This window comes from Aethalodelphis obliquidens, unplaced genomic scaffold (assembly GCF_003676395.1).
Source record: "Aethalodelphis obliquidens isolate GAN/ISIS:26980383/991018 unplaced genomic scaffold, ASM367639v1 scaffold57, whole genome shotgun sequence".
NCBI classification, from domain to species: domain Eukaryota; kingdom Metazoa; phylum Chordata; class Mammalia; order Artiodactyla; family Delphinidae; genus Aethalodelphis; species Aethalodelphis obliquidens.
The window spans coordinates 1,356,400-1,381,380 of NW_020838001.1; the positions used below are offsets into that span (position 1 = coordinate 1,356,400).

A 24,981-nucleotide genomic window follows, 5' to 3' on the forward strand; every position below is an offset into this window, starting at 1 on the left:
CCCGCGCCCGCCGGCTTGGGCCTCGGCCTGAGCCTGGGTTTGGACGGGCAGCGCCAGAGGTGAGTGTGGCCCGGGTCACCTGGGGCCTGGGGGGCGGCGGGGTGGCCTGGGGCTGGGTCACCGCGGGGGTCGGGGTCACCTGGCGGAGTCACCCAGGGCTCAGGGTTGGAGGCAGTGGAGTCGCCCAGGCAAGGAGTTGAGGGGGCCTGGGGGCCTGACAGCCCGGGACACAGGGTCGGGGTGACCTGGGGGCCATCAGCGCAGTGAGCAGGGTGGCAGGTGGCCCTGGGCTGGCTCAGCTCATAATGTGGGGTTGAGGTGACCTACAGAAGATCAGGGTCAGCTCGTGCCACAGGGTTTGAGTGACCTGGCAGCGTAGGACTTGGAGACCGGGAGGTGACCCTGATCCCCTGTGAGCCCCAGACACCAGTTGGGGTGTCCTGGGCCCTGTCAGTGAGGGACAGAGGGTTGGGGTGTCCTGCGCCTTGCCAGCCCCAGAAGGGAGTCTTGACTGGGCCCCACCATCCTAAGATGTCAGAGTCGGGAGTCATCTGCAAGCTGTCAACTCCCTGGACACGGATGTTAGGGTCTCCTCGGGCCCCGTGAGTCCCCAGACTTAAGGGTCATGGTCCCCTTAATTCTGCCACTCCTGAATACGGGGTCAGGGTCCTCTCAATCTTGTCAGTCCCCTGAACATGAGTCTGGGGTTCCCTCAGCCCTTATCAGCCCCCAGACACAGAGCCCTGTCAGCTCCAGACACACACCCCTCCCCAGCCCACTGTTACCAGTCCTGCTGGCACAGGGACTCACAAACACCCCCTCTGGGTTCCCCTTCGTTCTCTAAACTGGGTGACCCCCTCCACGTGGGCCAGGGATCTTCCCTGTACTGTGACATCTAGCCCCAGAGTCTCCCACACCAGGCCAGACCTCCCAGCCCCCCATCCCACAGCTACTGGTCACTGGAGGCCCCCCATTACCCCTGCCTCCTTTGTCCACTCTGAGCTCAGGGCCCCTGGGCCTGTCACATCCCAGATCGCAGGCACTCCCCCTGCCCTGATTTCATTTCTAGGAACGCCTCAGCCCATCTCAGGGCCACCCCCACCCCTGAGCTCTGCCCCTCTAGTCTGCGCCCCCTGCCCCAAAGCCTGCTTTCCTCAGCCGGCAGACTCTCCAGCGGAGTGGTCCTGTCTCCTGGCAGCCATCAGCCCGAGGACAGTCCTCCCTTCACGCCAGGTCCCATTCGAGTCACCCCGCACGCCAGGGCAGAGTGGCAGGGACGTCCACTGTGTGAGGCCTCGAGGGTCCCGCTCACCTACAGCCAGGCCTGCGCTGTGCCCTCCTCTCCCGGTCCCGCAGCCCTGTGTGTGGTGCTGGGCAGGCCGTGTGTCATTCAGCAAACAGTTGAGGCACCCTGGTTGGGGGCCAGGCCCTCGCTGTGAACCGACGGGCCAGCAGCCTGGCCCGCGAAGCCGTTCGAATGCGGGGACGCGATGAAGCGCCTGTAGCCAGGAGCCCTGCCTGGCGATGGGGCTTGATGGTGCTTGTGCTGTTTCTGAAGAGCGTGTGAGGGGCCCAGGCTCTGGGGACACAGAACAGGCTGGGATGTGGCACAAGTCAGGTGCCCTTCGGTGTTCCCACTGCACCCTCCACGGTCCCTGTGTCCCTCCTCCCCTGGCCTGGCCTGTGCAAGGAGCCCTCTCCTGCCCCTCCCTCCCACTTGGCCTTCAAATCCCCGTTCAGATGTCGCAGGGCCGCACCTGGCCCCCCAGACTCTGCCCCTCCTCGGTTTCTGCTGCCAAGCACAGGGCCCAGCCCTTGGGTCTGAGAGTCACTGACTCTCCCCTGACAGATGGCAGGCTCCCGGGGTGGGCACTGTCCGTTTCTCTCTGTGCTCCCTGGGCCCAGAGGCAGGGCCGCAGGTAGTCGCTGCTGAGTAGCAAGGGGGCTGCCAGCTATAGGCTGTGGACTTCGAGGGTAAGTTGTTCTGGGGAATGGAGAGAATCCTGAGGGTCTTTTCCCAAAATCTGTGTCATGAGTGTGGTGGTCTGACCCAGGCTTTGGGGACAGACCTGGTTGGAATTCCAGCTCCACCTCTCAGGAGCTCTGGGACTCAGAGCAGGTGGCACAGCCTCTCTGAGCCTCAGTTTGCTTCTCTGTGAGATGGGTTTGTGTTAGGTACTACCTGCCGGAGGGGCTGTTGTGAGGTCTGCTGGGTGGCCAGGGCTCAGCGAGGGTGACGGTGGCCCGGCCCGGGGAGTGAGGACTTGTGTTACATCCCGGTTGCCCAGGGTGTGCTCACAGCTCAGCCCACGGTGGGGAGTTTGTGTTTCATGCTCAGGGCATAGTCTGGTGCGGCTGTTGCTGCTAAGCCAGTGAGTGACTCATCAGAATCCTTACCTTCCTCCCTAGAACTTTGCTTTCATTTCGACACCACGGTCACCTAGCGCTTACCCGGTTTCTGGGCTTCTCCGGATGGGTCAGACACAGGCTTGCAGGTCCTCTTCCTGCCCCACGAGACCACTGCGCCCTCCTCTGTCATGTTGGCCCTCCTCTCTCCGGGGGGGCGGGGGAGTGGGCTTGGAGGCTTCAGGCAGCAGCAGGGTTTCCTCTCACAGTCCTGGAAGTTACAGCCTGAGTCAGGGCGTGGGCAGGGCCTTGCTCCTGGGAGGGCTCGGGGGTAAGGGTCCCCTAGATGTCCTGGGCTTGTGGCCACAACCCTGCAGTCTCTGACTCCGTCCTCACACAGCTTCTTCTTGGTGTCTCTGTCTTCACCTGGCGTTTCTCTCTGCTTGTAAGGACACCCTGACCCAGCTGGTCATCGGGTCAGGGCCCAGCCTAACGGCTTCACCTTAACTTGGTCACACCTGTGAAGACCCTATTGCAGCTGTGCTCGTAGTCACAGGTGACAGGGGTGAGGACTTAGCATATTTTGGGGACACTGTTCAACCCCCAGCAGTCGTCATTAGTCGTTAGTCCAGGGCACTAACACGGGGGAAGGTGAGCCGGGGGCGTGGCCGGGTTAGCTGGGAGCAGGAACCCTTGCAATTCGGAAGGGCTTGCGCAGGGTTGGCCCCGAGGAAGGGCCTGGGATTTTAGCTGCCGTCTTAGCCAGGAGCTGCCTAGCGCTCTGGAGGCTGCCGAGCGCCTGTCCAAGTTAAAGCGATTTCGGTGGAGTGTCTGGCAGTCTGTTCACATCACTGATTTGGGGGTTTCTTGCTCTCCAACTGGAAAACGGCTGGAAGTGGTCACCGAGGTTGGAGCCTAGAGGGGGTCCAGAGGCCTTGCTGAGATGGAGGCCGGCCCAGGACCACATGTGGGTCCTGTCACCCGGGGAAGCTGGCAGGGACTTGGTGAGACAGGGTACCTAGGGCGACCCACTCACTCAACAAGGATGCACCACGGCCTGTGATGTGCCAGGCCCCGTGCTCAGGCCCGGGTGAAGCGGTGGGCCGGCCGGACAGGACCCCTGCCCACACTCTTCTGGCAGGGGAGGGTTCAGTGTCGTCATGCTGGCCCCTGTCAGCGGCCTGCCCGTTCTCAGACCGGCTGAGCCCACGCACAGCAGCCCCTGCACGTGGCCCCTGGCTCGGACTGAGTGGTCTCCCAACTAGGCAGGAGCCCTTCTCTTCTCAGCTGGGCCGTTTTTTCAGTTACAAAGTGAAGGAGTTTATCAAGTGGAAACAACGTCTAAAAAGTGGCGATTTCTCTTCTTGCCTGTCTCTGGGGGAAGGCAAGTATGGGCCACCGGTTTGTAAAGGGGCAGCTGTGAAAGTGAGCCAGTGGGGTGGTCCCCTGTGCCCCCGACCCCATCTTCCCTACAGAGTCCAGCACAGGCGGCCTCGGGCCAGTCACTGCCATGTGGGGGGCACCATCCCGTGTGCCTTGGACGGCTTAGCCACGAGGGCCTCCTGGCTCCCTGGGACTTGCATCTGCCCAGACGTCGGGGAGTGGGAGGGTGTTAGCTGAGGCGGCAGGAGTCCAGGCTTTGTTCTTTGTAGTTTGTTTGTAGCACTTTTTAAACAGAGTAACGGGCATACAGGGAGAGGCGCGCACATCCTGACCACCGACCAGCAGGACCCGGGGCGCGGCACCGCCTGTCCCCGCTCAGGTCCTCAGCCGGGCCCTGCACACACCGCTTCCAGGGGCCTGCTCCCAATGGGGCCCACGGCGGGATTGCTCCCAGTGGGGCTCGTTTCGGGTAGAGCTGCTGGAACGTTCCTGTCGTGCCTACAGGCCCGGGCCGGCGTGTGGTCAGCGTTGGGATTCTGAGCCGTTTCCAGAGCGGCGAGTGCTCAGGGGTGCCGTCCTCCCAGGGCCACGTGGGAGTCCGTGGAGGTCCCGCCTCGGGACTCCTGAGAGGCTGCCTCCTTGGTCGACCGGCCAGCAGTGGGTTTGGAAAGGGCACCGCCTACGGAAGGGGCCGGGCGCCAGTCCCCGTCCTGGGACGAGCGAGCCCGTGGCTGCCTGGTGGCCCCCGGAGGGTCCCCATCCCAGCGGGGCTCTCAGCCTCCTTCGGGCCGCGGGGCCAGCTCCTCTGGGGTGGGAGGTGGGAAGTGGGGGGCTCGAAAGCAACAGCCCCTCACTTGGCCAGCCTGGTCTGTGCTCAGGATTCAGGGTACCCTCGTCAGCGTCGTCCCTGTTTCTGGACCCAAACCCAAATAGCATCACGCGGACACAGGCCGAGTTCAGGAAAGGAGCCCTGAGAGCACGCAGCAGCCTTGATTCCAGCTCCCCCAACGCGGTCAGGAGGGCGGCACGGGGGCGGGTGGCAGAATCCAGGGGCAGAGGCAGCGCTGGAGGGCAGGGCGCAGCTCCCAGCCCCTAACTCCCGCCAGCTCTGTGCCTCAGTTTCACCACCTGTACGCTGAGGGCTGTGAGGATTGAGTTTACGTATAAAATGCTTACAGAGAAGAAAATCTAGAAGAAAACCACAAAGATAGAGATGCACGAAACCAGCTGGGATCAGGTGTTGCCGCTCGGTGGGATGAGAGAGGTCTCCTGGAGCGCGCTGGGCCAGAGCTCAGGCAGCCCGGCCCCCAAGGGCCCATGGCTGCCTCCGTGGAGACTGCCGCTGGCCTCTGGGCCCTGTAAGCGAGGTCCCAGGCGTGCAGGAGCCATCGGGCCTCACCTGGGAAATTACCTGAGGAAGCAAGCCTGAGAAAGCCACGCGGGACTGCTGCCCGGGACCTCTGAGCCCAGCCCCGCGGGGCAGGACACGCACACCTGTGTGGGGCGTTCCTGTCTCCACCAGGCCGGCTTCGCTTCCCGGCACGGGTCCTGCACGTCCACCTGCAGTGGGGCGCCCTCTCAGGGCAGGGCCTGCCTCATCGCCCACCGTGGGGCCGGTGCTCACCAGTCCCTACCCCAGGCCTCCTTGGGTGCTGGGTGCCTGCCTGACGTGCCCCTCCTGCTGCCCCCTTCCCACCTGGCCTGACCCGGGAGAGGTGGCCTGACCGTGCCAGGCGTCGTCTGGATGCCAGGGGTCCTGCCAGGGGGAGGGTCCCGTGAGATGCTGCAAGGAAGGCGGCAGCAGGGCAGGCTGCAGCTTCCGGGAGCGGCTCCGCAGTGAGGCTCAGCCTCAGGGAACGGCTGCCGTTGACACCTGGGCCCTGGGCACCTGCCCGGCCCAGGCTGAGTGAGACCCGTGTTCCTCCATCTCGTAAACCACGGTGACCGGAGCCCAGGAGGAGTGGGGCAGCAGAGCCCGGCTTCTTGGCTTTGTCCTGAGCGGTCCCTGCTGGTGGCCTTGGTGGCAAGAACCTGGGTGTGTGACCTTGACCTGAGGGTGCAGCCTGTGCAGGGTTTCTGGGCCCAGTGCCAGGTGGGAGGCTGCCCTCCCGAGCTCCCTGTGTGCTGGGTGCTGGTAAGGCCCCCTCCTGGGATGGTTTTAAACCAGACCAAACACCCGGTTTGTCTCTGGGACAACCCCAGCACCGTCAGCACCTCAGAGGGCTGGGGGCAGCCCCCGACTGTCATCGGGCAGCCGGTCTTTGGTTCCCTTTTGTGGTCACTGGGACACACTCCTCCCCGACCACCCAGGACGTCTGGGGGTCTCTGGCCTTCAGCCTCAGGCCTGACCTAAGGCCATTTGTGTCCCTTCCCGAGGAGTCACTGAGGCCATCTCCCCAGCCCAGGGGGCCTCCTGACCACGCAGCCACACGTCTGGGTTCAGACTCCCCTCTGTGTGGGTCTAATAGAAGCGCTTTCCTCCCTGTCCCTGGGCAGGGCTTTGGTCTGGGAAGAGTTCTGGCCACCAGGCCTGGACGATGCTGAGGTGGGGCTGCGGGTTGATGGGTTTCTGGCTCCTTTATGCTCCCAGGGGTGAGCTGAGAGGCAGGAGGCAAGGGTGGGGGAGCACCGCAAGCCCAGCACGCCCACTGTGCTTCCGGCGACAGGCCCAAGCAGACACCTCCCTGACGTGCATACCAGGACTGCTGCTGTCCTGGGGAGGGGGAGGGCCACGTGTGAACTGAGCCTCAAGTCAAGGGGGACGTAGCCACGGGAAGATCTGGAGAAAGAAGGTTCCAGACCGAGGGAACAGCCCCTGCCAGGGCCCTGAGGCTGGGGGCGGGGACTGGTGCTGGGAGGGCGGCCCAGCCGAGGGGGAGAGGCTTCTAGGTGTCCTGGGCCCGGGGCAGCACTACACGCTGAGGTGGGCGGGAGAGGGTCGGCAGGACGTGGCAGAGCCACCGCGGGACCCTGTCCAGCCCCACCATGCCCCCTTCCCGGGACCCCTGGCTGAGCTCCGAGAGGCGGTGGGCAGACCAGGGCCCGGCCAGCCATCCCTCCCGGTGCCATGTCCCCCTCAGGTTCTTGTGGCCTTGGGTGGCCCTGCCCAACACTCAGACCTCACCGCAGACCTGCTTCTGGCCCATGGCCTGGGGGCCCCATCGGGGCCTGAGACGCAGGCTGGGCCTCTGGGAGGAGGGCGCAGGAGGCAGCCTCTGGACAGTACCCTGAGGCCCTGCCGTGTCCTCTTTACAGAAGGCGCGTAGGCTCCCAGCGCTGCTCGCTCGAGTTTCTGGAAGACACGGTGGGATGTGCCTCGCTTCAAAGGTAAGGAGCCCCGCCTGCCGCTTGCACCCCCGTCCTTTCTCCTGGGGCCAGAGAGGCTCCCAGGAGGGGAAGAGTGACCTCCTTTTCACCTGCAGAACCAAACATACATCTGGATCCCCAAGACACAAAGGCCTGAAGAAGACGCACTTCATCAAGAACATGAGGCAGTACGACACCAAGAACAGCAGGTACCAGCGTGTGCCAGCCCAGCCCCGCCCTGTGGCTGCCCAGCAGGTCCTCCCTTGTGCCCGGTGGGGTCCGGGGTCCTGCCCTTGTCAGCAGCCATTTCTTCCTTCAGCGCGCTAAGGAATTGCTCGCCCACACAGCCCAGCCCATGTCCCTTCGGAAGTGGACCCTCTCCCCATCCCACCCTCTTCCCTCCGTATTCACCAAACGCTGGGGTCCTCAGCACGTCCGGGCGAGGAGCCACCCGGCCACCGCAGCCTTGAGTAGAAGTCTAAAACACAGGGATGCTGGAAACACAGTGGGAACAGGCAGAGTGGTGGGCTGTGTCTGGGGGAGAAGGGAACACAGAGGGCATCTGGCTTCCCTGAACAGGGCTGCAGAGTGATAGCCAGTGCCCAGCACAGCCGTCCGAGGCCCTACATCTGTAGAAGCCCCGTCCCTCGTGCCCCGTGTCCCTCACGCTCTGCCCTCCTGGCCTTGAGGCCATCGTCCTGACCCAAAGCGTCTCCAGACCGTTCCCCTTCCTGCTGGAGGCCGTGCCCAGGCACCTACCAGGCAGCCCTGGTCAGGCAGTGCTGCGTCTTCCCTGCGGTGGCTGTAGCTCGGACAGTCCTGGAACCCCAGCGTGGTCCCCAGCACGACAGGCTTGGCCCAGGAGCAGGCCCCCGGCAGACTGAGCGCCGGGCTGGCTTCAGTGGACCCTTGGTGCCCAGGGTCCCAGCCAGGGAAGGGGGTCTTCCACCGTCGTCCTCCCTGCTGAACTGGGGCCGGGCTGGGCAGAGCCATGCCCAGAGGAAGGAAAGGCCATCCTCTCTGCTGTGCGCCCCACGCAGCGGCCCCTGTCGGGTCACTTTGTCTCGGAACATGGAACTGGGCGCTTTCTGATGCCGTGAGGCCCCTGCCCTGCTGGGATGCCCGAGGATGGGCTTCCCTGACCAGCCGTCCTCGGGCACGCGCCTCTGCCTCTGGTGTCTGCACAGCCTGGCCTCTCTCGTATGAACCGCCATCCCGGGCGTCCCCCGATGCCTGGGGCAGTTCCCATCTGAGTCTAGGCAGGAAGGGAAACGCCTGCCGCCCTGCCCTGACTCCATCCTTCCCGCAGGATCGTGCTCATCTGCGCCAAACGGTCCCTGTGTGCGGCTTTCTCGGTCCTGCCCTATGGAGAAGGCCTGCGTGTCAGGTGAGCGGCTGGTCCCCACCGCCCAGGAGCTCCACACCATCGCAGCCTCACACGGGGCCAGCAGACCAGCTTCTGCCGAAGCTGCTTGAGAGCTCGAAGGCCGTTTGGGTCCTGGTCCTCGGGGAGGGGCGCGTCCGCACCGTTATCCCGTTTGAGCTGCTAAATGTCGGTGCCTGGGATGTTCCTCCTGGCGGGACACTGCTGTGCATCCCGTGACCAGGCCAGGCAGCTGTGCCCAGTGCATAGCCCCGGGAAGAGGGAGACGGCTGTCAGGGTGGGGACGCGCATCGGGACCTGTGTGCCCGAGGGTGTGGCTGCAGGTGGAGGGCGCACCCCTGAGAAGTGACTTGAGGTGAAGCCGAGGCCGGCCCACCACCAGGGAGATTGAACAGGAAGGGCTTGGGACCAGGAAGGAGCTGAGACAGAGACGGCTCTCATAGCGGGAGTCCTCGTGACCCCTGCTGAGGCTGCTACAGGGCCTCGAGGGTGTGGAGGTGGGGCACTGTGGGCCCCTGGGGCTCAGCTCCCGCCTGCGCAAGGTCAGCGGCAGGGCCGGCAGCTCTGTCCCATCCCGTGCGTTGCAGTGACCTGAGGGTGGACAGCCAGAAGCAGAGGCATCCGTCCGGCGGCGTTTCCGTGTCTTCCGAGATGGTTTTCCAGTTGGAAGGTGTCGAGCTGGGGGCGGATGGAAAGGTAGGAGCAGACGCCCAAACAGGCCGGTCGCCTCGTGGGGGCCTGGTGACGATGGGAGGTCGGGGCCCCCGAGTCAGGGAAGAGCTCCGGCTGCAGATCCCAGATGAGGGGCGGGGCGTTCTGGAACCTGCAAGCGGGGAGCAGCGTCAGCCCTGGGCGGCGGGAGCTGCAGCGGTCAGGAGGGACCTGGCTGGACCTCTGGTCCTGGACGGGGCGGCGGGGCTAAGCCCGATGCACTGCCTGCCAGGTTGTGTCTTACGCCAAGTTCCTGTACCCCACCAACGCCCTGGTCACGCTCAAGCCGGACAGCCATGGCCCGCCACCTCAGCCCCGGCCCAGTGCCCCCCGCGCTCTGCTGGGGCCCAGATGCAAACCCATCCCGCCCAGGGCAGCGCCAGCTGGCTCGGAACTAGGTAGCCCAAGGGCCCTGACCGGGAGCAGGGCAGGTGGCCCCACAGTCCTCAGCCCAAGCCTGGGGAGCGGGTCCGCCGCAGCCTCTCAGGAGGGGGGCCCCCAGAGCGCACGCCCTGTGCTGCCCCTGAGCCCAGCCGCAGAGAACCTGCACCCACCGATGGCTCTGGGCGGGGGCCCCTCCTCGTCAGGACGTCCTCCCCGACCCCGGCCCCCGAGGAGGGGGACCACACCTGGAGCCCCTGACCCCACTCTCCTTGTCCCACGATGACGCCCTCAGCACAGCTGCTGCCTGGCACTAGGCTGGGGTTGGCCAAGCCACTCACCGGGGCTTGTGGTGGGTCAGGGTTGCCCTCTGCTCGCAGGGGCCGACGCGGGGGATGCCCTGGAGTACAACCCCGACCTCCTGGATGACCCTCAGTGGCCCTGCGGCAAGCACAAGCGTGTCCTCATCTTCGCGTCCTACATGGTAGGGGCGCCGCCCAGGGCTGGGCTGTGGGCCGGCACCAGGGGCGGGGGCAGCTACGCGCCCTGGGCCCAGCCTCACCCACGTCTTGGCATTGTTCTCGCGGGCCCGGGGCCTCACGGTTGCAGGCCCAGGTGGCGTGCAGACGCCCCTGGGGCTGCATGGGGACGGTCCTTATCCGTCGCAGACCACAGTGATAGAGTACGTGAAGCCCTCCGACCTCAAGAAGGACATGAATGAGACCTTCCGGGAGAAGTTCCCGCACATCAAGCTGACGCTGAGCAAAATCAGGAGGTGAGGAGGGCCGAGGCGGGCGTCCCCAAGCCCGCTGCCGCCAGGCCGGGTCCACGCAGATCCCTGAGCTTGAGAGAGGGACGCGCCCCTCCTCAGCCCCTCCCGCCATCCAGCCAGGCCAGTGCCAGCAGCTCCCCTGCCGCCTCCTTGGTCAGGTGCCCTCGGTGCTTCTCATACCTGCCCACACCTGCAGGGCTCCTCCTCACTGGTGCCCACAGCCCCTGAGCTGGGCCCTGTGACCGTCCCCACTTGATAGATGACGAGGTTGAGGCCCCACAGCCAGAGGTCCAGACTCTGCCTCAGCACGGCCGCACCTCAGGGCCTTTGCACTGACCTTCCCTCCCCACACGGCCCCCTCACTGCCACAGGAGCACGGGGACTCTGTCCTCCGGGGGGTCCCCTTGAGGACAGTTGGGTGCCGTGGGCCCAGCCGAGGGCCAAGTGGAGACCGAGACCAGCCTGCCGCCCGCCCACCAGACGTGGGCCCTAGCGCCGGGCCACAGCCTCTGGGAGGAAATGGCGCTTTTCTGGTGGCCCAAAGGCACACCCCTCAAGCAGGGACGTGGGCGCTTCCTGGCCCCAAAGCCCTTGGCTCCCGTGTAAACCCGCAGTTTGAAACGCGAGATGTGGAACCTGTCTGAGGAGAGCGATCTGGAGCCCGTGACGGTGTCCATGGCCTATGTGTACTTCGAGAAGCTGATCCTGCAGGGCAAGGTCAACAAGCAGAACCGCAAGCTGTGTGCGGGCGCCTGCGTGCTGCTGGCCGCCAAGATCAGCAGCGACCTCCGCAAGAACGATGTGAAGCAGCTCATCGATGTGAGTATGCACGTCCCTATCCCCCCGCTCCCGGCTGCGGGAGGCAGGACCACCCCCCACGCCCAGACCCAGCCACCTGGCCGCCTGGCCGGGAACCGGAGGAGGGGCCGCAGCTCAACCCCTCTCTCTTCTTCAACACAGAAGTTAGAAGAAAAGTTTCGGTTCAACAGACGGGATCTGATTGGGTTTGAGTTCACGGTGCTCGTGGCCCTGGAACTTGCTCTCTACCTTCCCGAGAACCAGGTGTTACCTCATTACCGACGCCTCACACAGCAGTTCTAGCGTGGCCCGGCCCCTGCGGGCGCTCCTGGCACGTCGTGGGCTGGCGGGCGCATTTCCAGGCACTGGGTGTGGACGCGCGGCCCTCGCCGGCTGGTGCCACCACTCCCCCACGCCCTGGCTTCCCTGGAGGGACATGGCTTCCATTCCAAAGCACACCACACCACCGCGGTATTTCGGAGAGCCCTGCTGCGTTCCTCCGTGAACAAAATGTGGGGCTTTGTTGTTTCTTTTTTTCCTGTGCCTGGTCTGGCACCAGGACTTAATGACGCGCGGTGGTGGATCCTGACTTCACAGCTTTTCTCCTCTTTGCATCACCCAGCCTTCTGCTACCATCGTAGCCACTGCACTAGTGTCTCGTGGAGATCTGGGTCTCCAGACCTCACTGCACGCGCTGGATTGCCAGCGTTAACCTGTTGGGGCATTAATCTCGGCTGTTTGGGGTTTTCGGACGTGGAGACTGCACTGTGGAATCCCCACTCCCCCCTCGGCCCGGCTCCTTCCCAGCCCAGCACAGCCCCCTCGGGGGGTGTGCACCCACCTACCCACATCCACACACACAGCTCTGGCGTCAGCCGAAGCCAAGGATAGCAGACCCCTGGTTGGTTTTAGTCTCATTTTTTTACTCTCAGACTTCTGTTCTTCCAAGGATCACATCACTGTGAAGTCCCGATGCCCTGTTGGGGGTCACACACCCCAGCAGGCCTCTGGGCACAGAACTAGCCCACCCCACGCAAGGATCCGTCTCACCGGGAAGACCGCCCCTTGCCCACGACACTGGGGACCTTCAGGATGACTGGATTGCTGGCTCTTGATCTTCCTACGCAATATTGTGGAGAAACCGTGTTTACTGTCGTGTAGGATTTGGTTCTTCGGGTCTTTTTTCCTGAGGGCACAGAAGCCGGTTAAACGGCGTCTGCTGAAGTTGTGACTTGAACCACACCAGAGCCTCCAGCGGGGAGGAGACTGACCCCTTCACAGCCCTGCCTCCCCGCAAGGGTCGGGCCAGCGTTCTTCCTCCCGGCAGGAAGTGGGAGCCGCCTGGGCCAGAGGAGCCGCCACACCAAGCCGACCCCAAAGGCCGGTCGTTGTCCTTCTGGGCAGGTGTGTGCCCGGCACGCCAGCTTCTCTACGCTACACATGGCCCAGTTCATCCACTTGCTGCCCCACCAGAAACACTGAAGGCCGTGGGCTGGAGCTTCTCCTTCACGGGTCAGCTGCTCTCAGAAAGGACCGTGTTGGCTGGGCCATTAAGCTGCTTCCCTACTGCTGTCCCATAAGCTTGTCACTGGAGGGGCTCCGGGACAGCCCCACCCTGCATCCTAAGCGTGTGCACCGGTGCTTTTGCAGAACAGAGACCAGCCCTCATCAGAGCGCTCAACCACCAGCAACTTGAGACCCCAGCAAGGGTGCAGGACAGCGGCTCCCGCCCTGCTGGCTGCTCTTCCTGCTTCCTCAGTCAGCCGCTTGGGCTAAGGGAGGAGAGGGGGACAACTGCAGGACGGAGCGTGAAGCCCCAGTCTGTATCCTGACCTTATTTATTGAGGAGTGCCTCTTCCCCGTCTTCCCCAAGATGGCTCCCACACCTGACGTGCACCAAGGAGGGCTGGAAGGATGAAGCTGCTAGGCCCCAGGCAACCCTTCTGCAAGTGACCTGTCCAGCCAACACAGCGTCTCAAGGACACTCCTGTTACAGGCACTGCAGGGGACCGACTTACAAAATGTACGTCCTGGTTTACAATTCAGCCTTGAGGAACACATCTTCCTGGGAATGTCTATACAGATGTTAGAATGGCTGATACAGAAACTTTACCTGTTCGTGTAGTGAGAATTAGTCATTCACCAAACCCGTCTGTAACCTTCCCTTTAGTGCATTGCGTCCTTTTTAATGTCAACAGCTGCCACTGTGTGGTACTCAAATGAAGCCAGTATTTAAGGCATTAAACTCCAGCCTAAAATGTCACCGCCTAGAACCAGCCCAGACATCTGTATCCAAGGGCCTGGGGCCACGCCCTCAGTGCCTAGGAGGCGCTGTGGACTTAAAAGAGCGCTTAAGTGGCCATCTGACCTCACTGTCTAGTCAAGTGTCATGGATCTGTTTGCAAAAAGTAATGTATTTGTGCTTTAAGTAAAATTTGGTTTTGCAACGTGTCATAGGCTGCCCTTCAGCCGGCCAGCCCCTTCCAATCACAGCAAAACGCCAGCCCCGACCCTCCAGAGCACAGAGGAACCCTCCCTCCCCCCACCCGAAGCACACAAGTGAAACAACAGATAGGTTTTCACTCTTTATTTATAACACACGTTCCACATCCAGGATCCTCTCCAGTCAGAAGTTCCTAGAACAAAAGGAAGAACTTTAAAACCTAGTCTCCAAAGACATCCTGGGCCTCTGTGCCCAAACCCCAGTCCTCTTACTTTGAAACAATGCCGTCAGCCTTGGCCAGTCGGAGAATGGAGTCATCTGACTCGCCCTAGGGGAGAACGCACATTGGGACCAGGCGCCCTGCTGGCCAGAGGTTCAGCCACACTGCCGTCCAAACCGACCAAGGGTAGACACGCTAGCATCAGGCAGACCCCTGACGGTACAGGGGTCAGACCCCTGGGGCTGGAAGGAGCTGTGATAACTGGGAAGCTCCAAGGTCATCGCCTGCCTGTTTTCTCAGGGTGGGCCCTTTCTTGGGCCCCCGAGCACCCTTTTCCACCCCCAGGAAGGGGCTGGCAGCCAGCACAGTCCAGTGCAGCAGGCTGCAGTCTCTTCTGCCAACGAACCTGCTCAGGGTGGGAACAGGGAGGGAGATGCCACTCCGGTTCAAAGGCCCGCTGAGCGAGGCCGGGGAACACTCACCATCCTGCGAATGGCCCCGCAGATGGCATAGGTTTTAAACTGGCCGTTGAACCTGCCTGTCACCTTGTCAACCTATGAATCGAGAATCAAGAATGGGAGTCACAAAGAGGTGCACCCAAACGCCTTCGGGTCTAAACCTGGGGTTTGGGAATCGACGTGAGGCCCGCCCAGACCTCGCCCCTCCCCAGGGGACAAGCCGTCCCGCCGCCCGGCTCACCTCGGCCACGTTCATCTGGATGGACGCGTGGTCCTTGGCGCCTATGATGCGGTTGCTGGCAGAGCTGCGGGGGGAGCGCAGTGAGCGGGGACGGGGCTCGGCGAGCGAGGGGCAGGGAGAGGGCTCGGCGGCCGGTGGCGGCGGCGGGGGATGCTCACCATTTCCGCGGCACGTACAGGTCCACGAACTCGCCGGCGTCGTTCTGCATGTTGAGGGAGCGTCTGTGGAGCCCCCAGCAGCGCCGTGAGGACGGGCCGTGTCCGCGCGCTCGGGTCCGTCCCCGCCCCGACCCGGGCTCCGGGCCGCCACCCCGCCCAGGCCCCGACCCACGCACGCCCGAGTCCGTCCCCGCCCCGCCCCGCCCCAGGCCCCCGCGCCGCCACCCAGCCCGGGCCCCGGCCCCGACCCCGACCGCGGCCGCGAGACCTACCTGGTGGCACCACAACGAGCGCGAGCGCAGAGAGGAAGGGCCTTCTCCCCCGGCAGTGCTATTAGCGGGTGGGGCGGGGCCTTGGCGAGTACTTCCGGGTCCCGCACGCCCCCGCGACTCTACGCAGAGAGCAAGGCCGGCCGCTCTGACGCACTTCTGCTTCCGGCGGGTGAGAGCCTCCTGATGTCTGGCGACCGCAAGGTGGCCGCGGCCGCGCCTCGAGGGCGAGTCGCCGTGCTGGGCGGGTGGCCGGCGCGGACTCGCGAGGGCGCCCGCGGGCGGGTCCCCGCAGCGGTGGGCTGCGCCCAGGGCGGGCGCTTCCCGTCGCCGGGACCGCCCGGTGCCCGCGGCCGCTCGGTCAGGACCTGCGGACCCGGGGGGCGAGGGCGGGGGCCGGGGGCCCTGGAACGGGCACGTGAGAGCTGCGAACCGAAGCGCTTCCCGGGAGACAAGCCGGGCATCATGAACGTGGACGCAGGAGGGGCGCCGTTGGTTCTAAGAGCGAAGAGTGGGGAGAGCCCCTGCGGTCTTGAGGGAGGAGCGGCTGGGGTGGGGGGCGCCCTCCCAGGCCGTGGAAGACAACCCCTCGGGAAACCAGTGCCTGAGCGGGGAAGGAGCTCGGCCAAGCCTCGTGGCAGAACCAGGTCGAGCCCCCTCAGCCCTTCCCTGCACCATCCGGCCCCTGCCCAGGACCCCTCCCCCCACATCACGCCCACTCCATCCTCCACGGAGCAGTCTCTCCTGGTGCTAAGGGTCCGTTAAGGAAGAAAATAGGAAAACTCCAGGCTGCAGAGCTGACTTCCCAGGGTCCCCCGCCCTGCGTTCCTGGGGGCGTGCCCTGCAGCCTCGACTAAAACATCCTCCTGGGCTTCATCTCGCGGAGGAGAGGGAAGGCCCCTCGTGGGTGGACTCCAGACCCTGCGCACTTGGCCTCCGCCTGCTGCCCGGGCTGAGCCTGGCCGTGGAGTCTCCGAAGTCCAAATGCCCCTTTGCTTGACACGCCCTCCCCATCCTCCCAGTCTGGGCTCCCAGCTCACTTCCCAGGACTGTGTCTGCTCACGCTGTGGTGACGTGCAAATGCTCCCCATCAGCTTGGCCACACGGTGCCCCATTTGAGTCACTGCCAACTTCTGTGCGGCTCTGGGAGGGTTTAACATCTGGGCCTGGTGGGGGCTGAGGCCGCCAGTTCCCTCGTACCCGGAAACCAGTGTTCTTGCGGGCAGTGTGTCTGCTGTTGCTTCCGCTGGGCGCCAGCAGCTGGGCATCAGGAGTGAGTCACCGAGGCCAGCGCCCTGTAGGAAGGTCACACTCCATGTTCATGCCAGCCGTGAGAGATGTGTGTTTTTCCAGGACTCCCAGCACGTGCACAGACATTACGTGTTTATGTTTGTGGTTGTGATACGGACCAGGGTTCTTGGCCTTCCCTAATCAGTAGAAATTGATAAGAAGCCAGACAAGAAATTCAGGCAAGGCTTTATCGGGGCTCCTGCTGCAGCAGGGGGGAGCGGAAACAAGTAACAGGTTCCCTTGCTAGCTCCCCAGGGGAGTCGAGCTGGTTTCTTATATGGGGTGAGGATAGGGGCAGGTCCAGGGCTCGGGCCAGAGGGGTGGCTTAGGTGGTCTGCCCACCCCTTAGGTGGTGGGGTGTGCAGGGCGCATGCGCAGGACCCTGCTTTTGCTCCATGTACCCTGTTCTTGCTCCCAGCTCTTTAAAAGTGGCAGCTGGGTTTTTGGTCTTTTTGTATCTTTCTGTCCATAGTTTGCCTCCAGTGTGCGTTATGCTGCTATTTTTCATCCCATACAGTTTTTTTGTACAATGTTGTGTAGCTCAAGGAGACGTTTGTCCAGGTGCAAGCCCTGCAGCAAAGGGTCCCAGGTGCCAGTCTGTCTCATTTGGGGGTCTGCACAGCTGGCCTGCCTGTCTGTGTCAGTGTGTGGGTCAGCCCAGCTAGGCCTGGTCATCAAGAGATTGTCTCTGGGGCTTCCCTGGTGGCGCAGTGGTTGGGGGTCCGCCTGCCGGTGCAGGGGATGTGGGTTCGTGCCCCGGTCCGGGAGGATCCCACATGTCATGGAGCGGCTGGGCCCGTGAGCCATGGCCGCTGGGCCTGCACATCCGGAGCCTGTGCACCGCAGCACGGGGTCCACAACAGTGAGAGGCCTGCGTACCGCAAAAAAAAAAAAAAAAACATTGTAGCTGGGAGGCAGGAGACGGAGACAGCTAGAGCCCCGGAGCACCAAAAAGCTGATGAGGACCGTTTAAGAAGGAAATGACTGTCTTTTCAACAAGTGTGCTGGGAAAACTGGGTCTCCACATGCAAAAGAATGAAGCTGGACCCTTACCTCACACCAATTGCAAAAGTTAGAATGGATCAAGTACGTAAACACAATACGTAAAACTATAAAACTCTTAGAAGAAAACATAGGACACAACCTTCATGATATTGGGTTTGGCAATGATTTCTTGCATATGAGACCAAAGGCACGGGCAGCAGCAACAACAACCAAAAAAAATTGGACTTCATGAAAAATTAAATTTGTGCATCAAAAAGACACCATTGGGGGACTTCCCTGGTGGCGCAGTGGTTAAGAATCTGCCTGCCAATGCAGGGGACACGGGTTCGAGCCTTGGTCCAGGAAGATCCCACATGCCATGGAGCAGCTAAGCCCATGAGCAGCAACTACTGAGCCCGCGTGCCACAACTACTGAAGCCCGTGTGCCTAGAGCCCACGCTTCTCAACAAGAGAAGCCACCACAGTGAGAATCCCACACACCATAACAAAGAGTAGACCCCCACTCGCCACAACTAGAGAAAAGCCCGTGCACAGCAACAAAGACCCAATGCAGCCAAAAATAAATAAATTCATTAAAAAAAAAAAAAGAGAGACACCATCAGGACTTCCCTGGCGGTCCAGTGGTTAAGACTCTGCACTTCCAATGCAGGGGGTGCAGGTTTGGGGAACTAAGATCCCACATGCCTCGTGGCATGGCCACCCAAAATTTTTTTAAATAAAATTTTCTTAAAAAGACACCATCAACAGAGTAAAAAGGCAACCCAAAGATGAGAGAAAATATTTGCAAATCATACATCTGATAAGGGATTAGTATTAAGAATATAGAGAGAACTCCTAAAACTAATCAACAACAACAACCGAATTCAAAAATGGGCAAAGGGGCTTCCCCGGTGGCGCAGTGGTTGAGAGTCCGCCTGCCGATGCTGCCGATGCAGGGGACGCGGGTTTGTGCCCCGGTCCGGGAAGATCCCACATGCCGCAGAGCGGCTGGGCCCGTGAGCCATGGCCGCTGAGCCTGGGCGTCCGGAGCCTGTGCTCTGCAACGGGAGAGGCCGCGGCAGTGAGAGGCCAGCATACCGCAAAAAAAAATTGGGCAAAGGACTCCGAAAGACGTTTCAGCAGAGAAGATATACAAATGGCCAATAGGAACATTTAAACATGTGCAGCATCCACTAATCATCAGGGAAATGCCAGTCAAAACTACAACGAGGTACCACTCACACCCACTATAAAAAATAATATATTATAAAAATAAGTGTTGACAAGGATATAGAGAAATTGGAACCTTTGTGCATTGTTGGTAGGAATGTAAAATAGTACAGCTGCTGTGGGAAACAGTATGGTGGTTCCTCAAAAACTGAAGAACTACCATGTGATCCAGCAGTTCCACTTCTGGGTCATTTACCCAAAAGAATGGAAAGCAGTGTCTTGAAGAGGTATTTGCACACCCATATTCACAGCAGCATTTTTCACAAGAGCCAAAAGGTGGAAGTAACCCAGGTGTCTATGGGTGGATGAACAGATAAGCAAAATGTGGGCTGTGCATACAGTGGGACATTATTCATCCTTAAAAAGGAAAGAGATTGTGACACGGGTACAGACGAAGCTTGAAGATGTTCTGCGAATTAAAATAAGCCAGTCATAGAAAGACAAATACTGTGTAATTCCACTCATACGAGGTACCTAGAGGAGTCAAATTTAGATGGAGAGTAGAATGGTGGGAGCCCGGGGCTGGAAGATGGGAGTGGGGTACTAGTGTCTAAGGGGTATAGAGTTCCATTTTACAAGACGAGAAAGTTCTGGAGATGGATGGTGGTGACAGCTGCACAACATTATGTATGTGTTTAATACTGCTGAACTGCACACTTAAAAATGATCAAGGTGGGGCTTCCCTGGTGGCACAGTGGTTGAGAGTCCGCCTGCCGATGCAGGGGACATGGGTTCGTGCCCCGGTCCGGGAGGATCCCACGTGCCACGGAGCGGCTGAGCCCGTGATCCATGGCTGCTGAGCCTGCGCGTCCAGAGCCTGTGCTCCGCAACGGGAGAGGCCACAACAGTGAGAGGCCCGCGTACCGCAAAAAAAAAACCCAAACATTTAAGACTATAGGTCACGCACGCATGCACACACGTGGGCGCACACACAAGACATCACAGTCTCACCTTCCCCGAGGTGGGATCCCAAGGCCAAGATCTTCAAAAGGAAGCCCTGTGACCCCACCCTCGGGCCTGTGAAATCTGGATGAGCCCACCCCACCTTTAAGAAACCCTGCTGTGTGAAGTCTCAGGTCCCACAGACAGAGGAGCCAGTGGTCCCTGAAGGGAGCCTACGTGGGCCTTCCATCAGCAGGGCCTCCTGGCATCTGAAGTGGCCGAGGGCAGCTACTCAGGCTGGAGGCCGCCAGAGGTCAGGAACCTGGGGAGAGGTGTCACCACATCCCACTTGTACTCTCCCCAGCAGCCACTACGGGGCGCCCAAGAGCTGCACCTGACCCTGCAGGCACCCCTGCGAGGGGCCCAAGGGCAGAGGCTCACCTGTCCACTCTCTGCCCACTTTCCTGCCGGCTGAAGGGGGCCGGCACCTCCCTCAGGCCCCTTGCCCGAGGGGTGACTTGTTTACTGAGCTTCCTGTGGGGTCTCCAGGTTGGAAAAGGGCCAGAGGCTGGGTGGGATGAAGGGATTGGGGATGGGAGGACCTGGCACTTGAAGACACTGTCCTGAGCCCTTTTTGCATCTCCCGGGGCAGCTCCCAGGGGCTCAGAGAAGCGGCTCTTCAGCAGGATGGTCCCCATCAGGATCCCCGAGCACTTCCGGGTCTACAGAGCATACACCTGTTACTGCCCACTGCACCCCCAAGTGCTCTAGATCGCCCTGGCTTCCAGTTCCCATCAGTATGGCAGGCTGACTTTGCACCCTCCCTCTGCCTCGTAGCTGTATGACAGGTAGCTTAGCTGTCTCCTCCTCCTCCTGGCTTTAAAGTAGGGACAGCGGTAAGAGCACCACTCTGGAGGGTTAACACAGGCGGTGCTCAGCGTGGATGCGGCATTCAGGAGGCCCTCAGCACCCCCATCGTCACGGTCAACATCACTGCCACCTTCTTCATCACCGCTATCACCATCATTATTATGCTGTGACCCCAGGTCCCACCGCTATAGATTTGAACCCTGGGCTGACGACTCCAGAAGCTGCACTGTCACCACCCCAGTGTCTCACGGGTCCTCACTCAGGCCACCCAGCTGGGTGACGGCGGCTAGTGGTGTTGGATGGTGTCCGTGTGCGGCATCTGCTGCCCATCCCCCAGCACCATCCTGGGGGCCCACCTCACAGACAGGTAAGCAAGGCTCGCAGCCTTCCTGGGGCGCCTCCCTCCTCCTCCCAGAGTGGCTGCTTCTGGGCCGGGTGGGGCCAGGTCAGCCTGAAATGTATTGTGTGTAGAAGGGAACCAGCCCCAAAACCAGGAAACCCTCCTTCCGGGCCTGGGCGCGGGCCAGAGTGAGCTGCAGCTCAGGGCCAAGGGACAGGCTTCTCCCTGTGCAGACCCGGCCAGGAGCTGTGACCACTGGCCCTTCCTGCCTGCCCTCTTCTCTCAGGAGAAGGCCCAGCTCACGACAGAGTTCCTGCCTCAGAGGGGCTCCCACCCAGCAGGTCCCGGTGCCACCGCCCCCAGCCGTGATTCCAGACCATCCTCTGGCCTCAGGGAGATAGGCAGATGCCGGCCCTCCCCAGTCTCCGTGAGGCTCAAGGGAGGTCCCAGCTGGCGTGCAGCCCCAGCACGTGGGCCCAGCCTCGGTGACCTGGGCTGTGGGGCCTTGGGCATCGTTACTCGCAGGCTGTCAGAGCCTGGGGGAGCCTGAGAGTGTCTGGCCAGTGTCACGTTCTCTTCTGTTTTACTTTCTTTTGTCATTCTATTTATTTTACCATATGAGATTTTTTCATTGAGGTATAACCTACACGTGGTAGGGAACACAAACCCTGAGCTTCCACCCCCTGGGTTTTTTGTTTTTGTTTTTGTTTTTGTTTCTTGCGGTTCGCGGGCCTCTCACTGTTGGGGCCTCTCCCGTTGCGGAGCACAGGCTCCAGATGCGCAGGCTCAGCGGCCATGGCTCACGGGCCCAGCCGCTCCACGGCATGTGGGATCTTCCCGGACCGGGGCACGAACCCGTGTCCCCTGCATCGGCAGGCGGACTCTCAACCACTGCGCCACCAGGGAAGCCCCTGTTTTTGTTTTTGTTTTCCCCCTGGGTTTTTACATCCATGTTCCCCCAGGCAGGCAGGCCGTGCTGCTGACTGCGCTGGCATTGGGGCAGGTCTGGGTGGCTCCTGGGAGGCCCTCGCGGGCCCCTTCCCCAGTTACAGGCGCAGGCACTCTGGAGGCGGAGTGGGGGGCCAGGCCGGGCTCCCGGACCCCGGCTGACACCCAGCGGAGAGGACTCTGAGGTCAGAGACACCCAAGAACGTCCATCTTCTGGCCCCATCCCTCCGGTGGGGCCGGGCTACAAGGACTGAGCCAAGGACAGGAAAGGAGGCACTTCCGCCCCAGGCACGCACACAGCGTCTAGCTGGCTCATCCTCGTGGACATGCTGCGGGCTCAGCATGCTGGCCACAGGCCACGACGTTCCAGCCAAGCCGGTGGAGTTTCAGGTTCAAAGCAAGCAGGCTGCAGAGAGCAGGCAGCAAGGCCCACCTTTACCCCCCGGGCCAGGCCTGCCGGGGGCGGACACCGGGGTCTGGCTCCAGGCTGACCTCTGTCCTGGGCCCCGCCATCCTGAAGGGGCAGCACAGTGATTAAGGCTGAGACCTGGGAACTGGGCAGGCCTGTTTTCTAGTGCCGACTCCCCGGCCCCGGCCCCTCTCCTTTTTTTTTTTTTTTTTTAAAGATTTTTTGATGTGGACCATTTTTAAAGTCTTTATTGAGTTTGTTACAATATTGCTTCTGTTTTATGTTTTGGTTTTTGGCCATTAGACATGTGGGATCTTAGCTCCCTGACCAGGGATCGAACCTGCACCCCTTGCATTGGAAGGTGAAATCTTAACCACTGGACCGCCAGGGAAGTCCCCCATCTCCTTTCTCAGCCTCAGCTGCCCCATCAGAAGGTCGAAGCTGTTCTCCCTTCCCCCATGGGTGGAGGGGAGCATTCAACAGGACCGGGCAGCTGGGGGCCTTGTACACCTGCAGGCGGGCACAGACCTCGGGAGGGAAAGACCACTCTTCCACCCACCCCTTTACTGCTGTGCTCTTCAGTGGAAACGGGTACTGCGGCCTATCTGTCTGTCTGTCTGGGAGGTGACCTTGGACCGGCTCTTCCTGCCCTGGGAGGAACCGGCAGCATGTACAGCGCAGGAAACTGAGGCCAAGGGAGAGGAAGTGGCTCCCCCCATTCACGGAGTTAGGATGCAGGGCAGGGCTTGAACCCAGCCTCGGGCTCTGGGGGTGGAGGGGTGGGACGCAGCGCAGCCAGGATGGGCCCTTGTGCCGGCGGAGAGGACCCCCCCGCCCCGCCCCCCCGCCCAAGCTGAGCCCTAAGGAGGGTTAATGGTGGGCTTTCAGGCACGGAGCACTCAGAAGTGGCGGTTTGGAGGTCCTTCACCTCCCTGCTCTGCCCTGGGGACACCCAGCAGGGGGCCCGGGTGGACAGGCCTGCCTGTGGGGCCCAGCCCAGCCTCTGAGCACCAGGCAGCCGAGCATGTCAGCTGCTGCAGAAACATGCCCAGGGACAGAGGTTTGCTGGGCCTGGAAAACCCAGGTGGAGAGTGACGGAATCCAGATTCCTGCCCCGCGTGAGCAGGCGCGGCCCGGGCTTGTCCGGCACAGCCCGGCCCCACAGCTCCTCTGGGCTCTGGGCAGCTTCTCTGCTCCCTGCCCAGCTCCACAGGCTCTCTGGGACTCTGAGGCCCCAGGATGTCCTGAAGGGCCCAGCCAGGAGGCGCCGCCCCCCCCGACCTGCTGTGACCTCGAGCAGGTGGCCGTGCAGGCCGGGACGCTGTCCTGGGCCCCCGGGCAGGCACGGGCCCTGCAGCGTTCAGGACGGGTGACCCGTGTCCTCGGGGAGCTCCTGGCCTGGGGAAGAGGACAATTAATGTCTCATCTCAGGAAGGTCTGGGGCAGTGGGTCTCATCCCAGGACGGTCCCCCCAGGACATACTGACTGTCCGGCTGACTGCCCTGCCTGGGGGAGGGGAGGGTGCTACTGGCCGCTAGTGGGTAGAGACCGGGATGCTGCTGAACACCCCACGGTGCCCAGGAGGGCCCTGCAGGGAGGCGTCCGGCCCAGGATGCCAATGGGGCATGGTCTAGGGCTCTGAAGGGCAACGGCCCAAATGAGGGGGCCGTAGGTCAGGTGGTCAGGGAAGGCCTCTCTGAGGAAGGGACGCTGTCACGCAGGGACCAGCCCTGGGAGGTGCCACCCCTTCACACTGGTCACCCCAGAGCCCCTGCAGCCTGCGGAGAGGAGGCCCAGAGGCTCGCTCTCCAGTGGGGGCGGGGAAAGGCAGGCCGAGGATTCCAGAAGGTAGAGGGAGGCCTCTTACCACACCACCCGGCCCCAGGCTCCCTGCTCCCGTAGCCTCGGCCACATTCCTCCCCCTGGGTGGGCAGGGGTGGGCTCTCGGTGCATTCCGGTGGAGATACCGGAGGCCCTGAGGGCGGCCTGTGCCAGCCTCCTGCAGGGCCCGGACGGCCTCCTGGCAGGCTCTGCCCCGCTCGGCTTCCCGGGGCTGGGGCCTCGCTGACGATGCCTGGGGTCAGCTGTTGCTACAGAGCGCGTGGGCACATGTCCAGCCAGGAGCAAGCCCTCGGGACGGGGACTGAGCAACCTTGCAGATAAGGTCAGGACTGACCAACCCGGCAGCCTCCTGACCCCTGACCAGCAGGCTGGGTCGCACAGTGCCTCGGGGTCACAGCGCTGGTGACAGGCAGCGTCCACATAGCCCCTCTGATCCCCAGTCTCCCGTCTGTAAAATGGGCTTTTGTGAGCATCAGATCAGGCGCCCGCCCAGCGCCAGCGCAGGGCACCAGAAACGGCAGCTCCCTAAAGCCCCACTGGGTTTGTGGCACAGAGACATGGTGGCGCCGAGGGACTGGGGCCAAAGCCAGGCAGGAGAACACGATCAGCCCCATTGGCTCAGGGGCCCAGAGAGGTTGCGCCTCTGACCTGAGATCACGCAGCAAGCCCTGGATGGAGCACGGAGGCAACAGGAGACCGGGCTCCCAGGGAGGGGGTGACTCGCAACTCCCAGGCTTCACCTCCCTCACTACCACCCCCGGGGGGGGGGGGAAACCCAGCCACAGAGCCCCTCCGAGAAGGAGACTGTGCTCTCAGGAGACCCTACCGCTGCAGAGCCCAGCACGAACCTTCCCAATCTCCCGTGTTTACATTCCTCTAGGAAATATCTCCCCAGGAGAGCTGAGGACCAATGTTTTGTAAATGTTGAAACTTGAGGCAAACAGAGGCCTGGAGCTGAGCCCACCCACCGTCCCTACCTCTCCACACCGGCAGGGGGAGCCCCCAGCGGGGGTCCTGGAGGGGACCGCCAGAACGGAGCCCTGGGCGGCGGGACGGGGCTCAACCGGTGGTTCCTCCGCGGGCCCACCTTTCCATACTCTCAAGCCCTCCTTTTATGAAATTGGGGTGACAGGAGACGGAGGTGGTTGGGTGTCACTTGCATCTGAAGCACTGGTGGCCCTGGGGGAGCCCCAGTACTTGGCGGGTTTCGCGGTCAGGCCCCGAGGCACGAGCCTGCAGGCTGAGCTGCGTGTGACCCAGGGCCCCGTGGACGCTCGGGGGAGACAGGGTGAGTCAGTCTCCCGTTTAGGGTTGAG

The 24,981-nt window shown here is 62.2% G+C and overlaps 2 protein-coding genes across 3 annotated transcripts in view; one reads left to right on the forward strand and one right to left on the reverse strand.

Moving 5' to 3' along the window:
* CABLES2 (Cdk5 and Abl enzyme substrate 2) overlaps positions 1-13,532 on the forward strand; it is a 31,313-nt gene extending 17,781 nt beyond the window's left edge. The window contains exons 3-12 of the mRNA XM_027086802.1: positions 1-59; positions 6,985-7,056; positions 7,152-7,244; positions 8,345-8,422; positions 9,007-9,115; positions 9,363-9,528; positions 9,892-9,995; positions 10,180-10,286; positions 10,898-11,102; positions 11,244-13,532. The exon at positions 1-59 is cut by the window's left edge and continues 7 nt beyond it. Coding sequence (XP_026942603.1) covers positions 1-59; positions 6,985-7,056; positions 7,152-7,244; positions 8,345-8,422; positions 9,007-9,115; positions 9,363-9,528; positions 9,892-9,995; positions 10,180-10,286; positions 10,898-11,102; positions 11,244-11,384 — 1,134 coding nt within the window. The 3' untranslated portion in view covers positions 11,385-13,532. The remainder of the gene's footprint in view (positions 60-6,984; positions 7,057-7,151; positions 7,245-8,344; positions 8,423-9,006; positions 9,116-9,362; positions 9,529-9,891; positions 9,996-10,179; positions 10,287-10,897; positions 11,103-11,243) is intronic.
* Positions 13,533-13,653: 121 nt separating this feature from the next.
* RPS21 (ribosomal protein S21) lies at positions 13,654-14,947 on the reverse strand. Of its 2 annotated transcripts, XM_027086804.1 has the most exons (6): positions 14,874-14,941; positions 14,602-14,664; positions 14,444-14,507; positions 14,227-14,298; positions 13,797-13,852; positions 13,654-13,717 (listed from the first exon to the last, which is right to left on the reverse strand). In XM_027086804.1, exons 2-6 carry the CDS (start codon positions 14,649-14,651, stop codon positions 13,708-13,710), a joined length of 252 nt encoding a protein of 83 aa, XP_026942605.1. In that variant the 5' UTR covers positions 14,652-14,664; positions 14,874-14,941; the 3' UTR covers positions 13,654-13,707. The 2 variants fall into 2 exon arrangements, with proteins under 2 accessions (XP_026942605.1, XP_026942606.1); XM_027086805.1 differs by lacking the exon at positions 13,797-13,852 and having other exon boundaries at positions 14,874-14,947.
* Between the last annotated feature and the right edge of the window lie 10,034 nt (positions 14,948-24,981).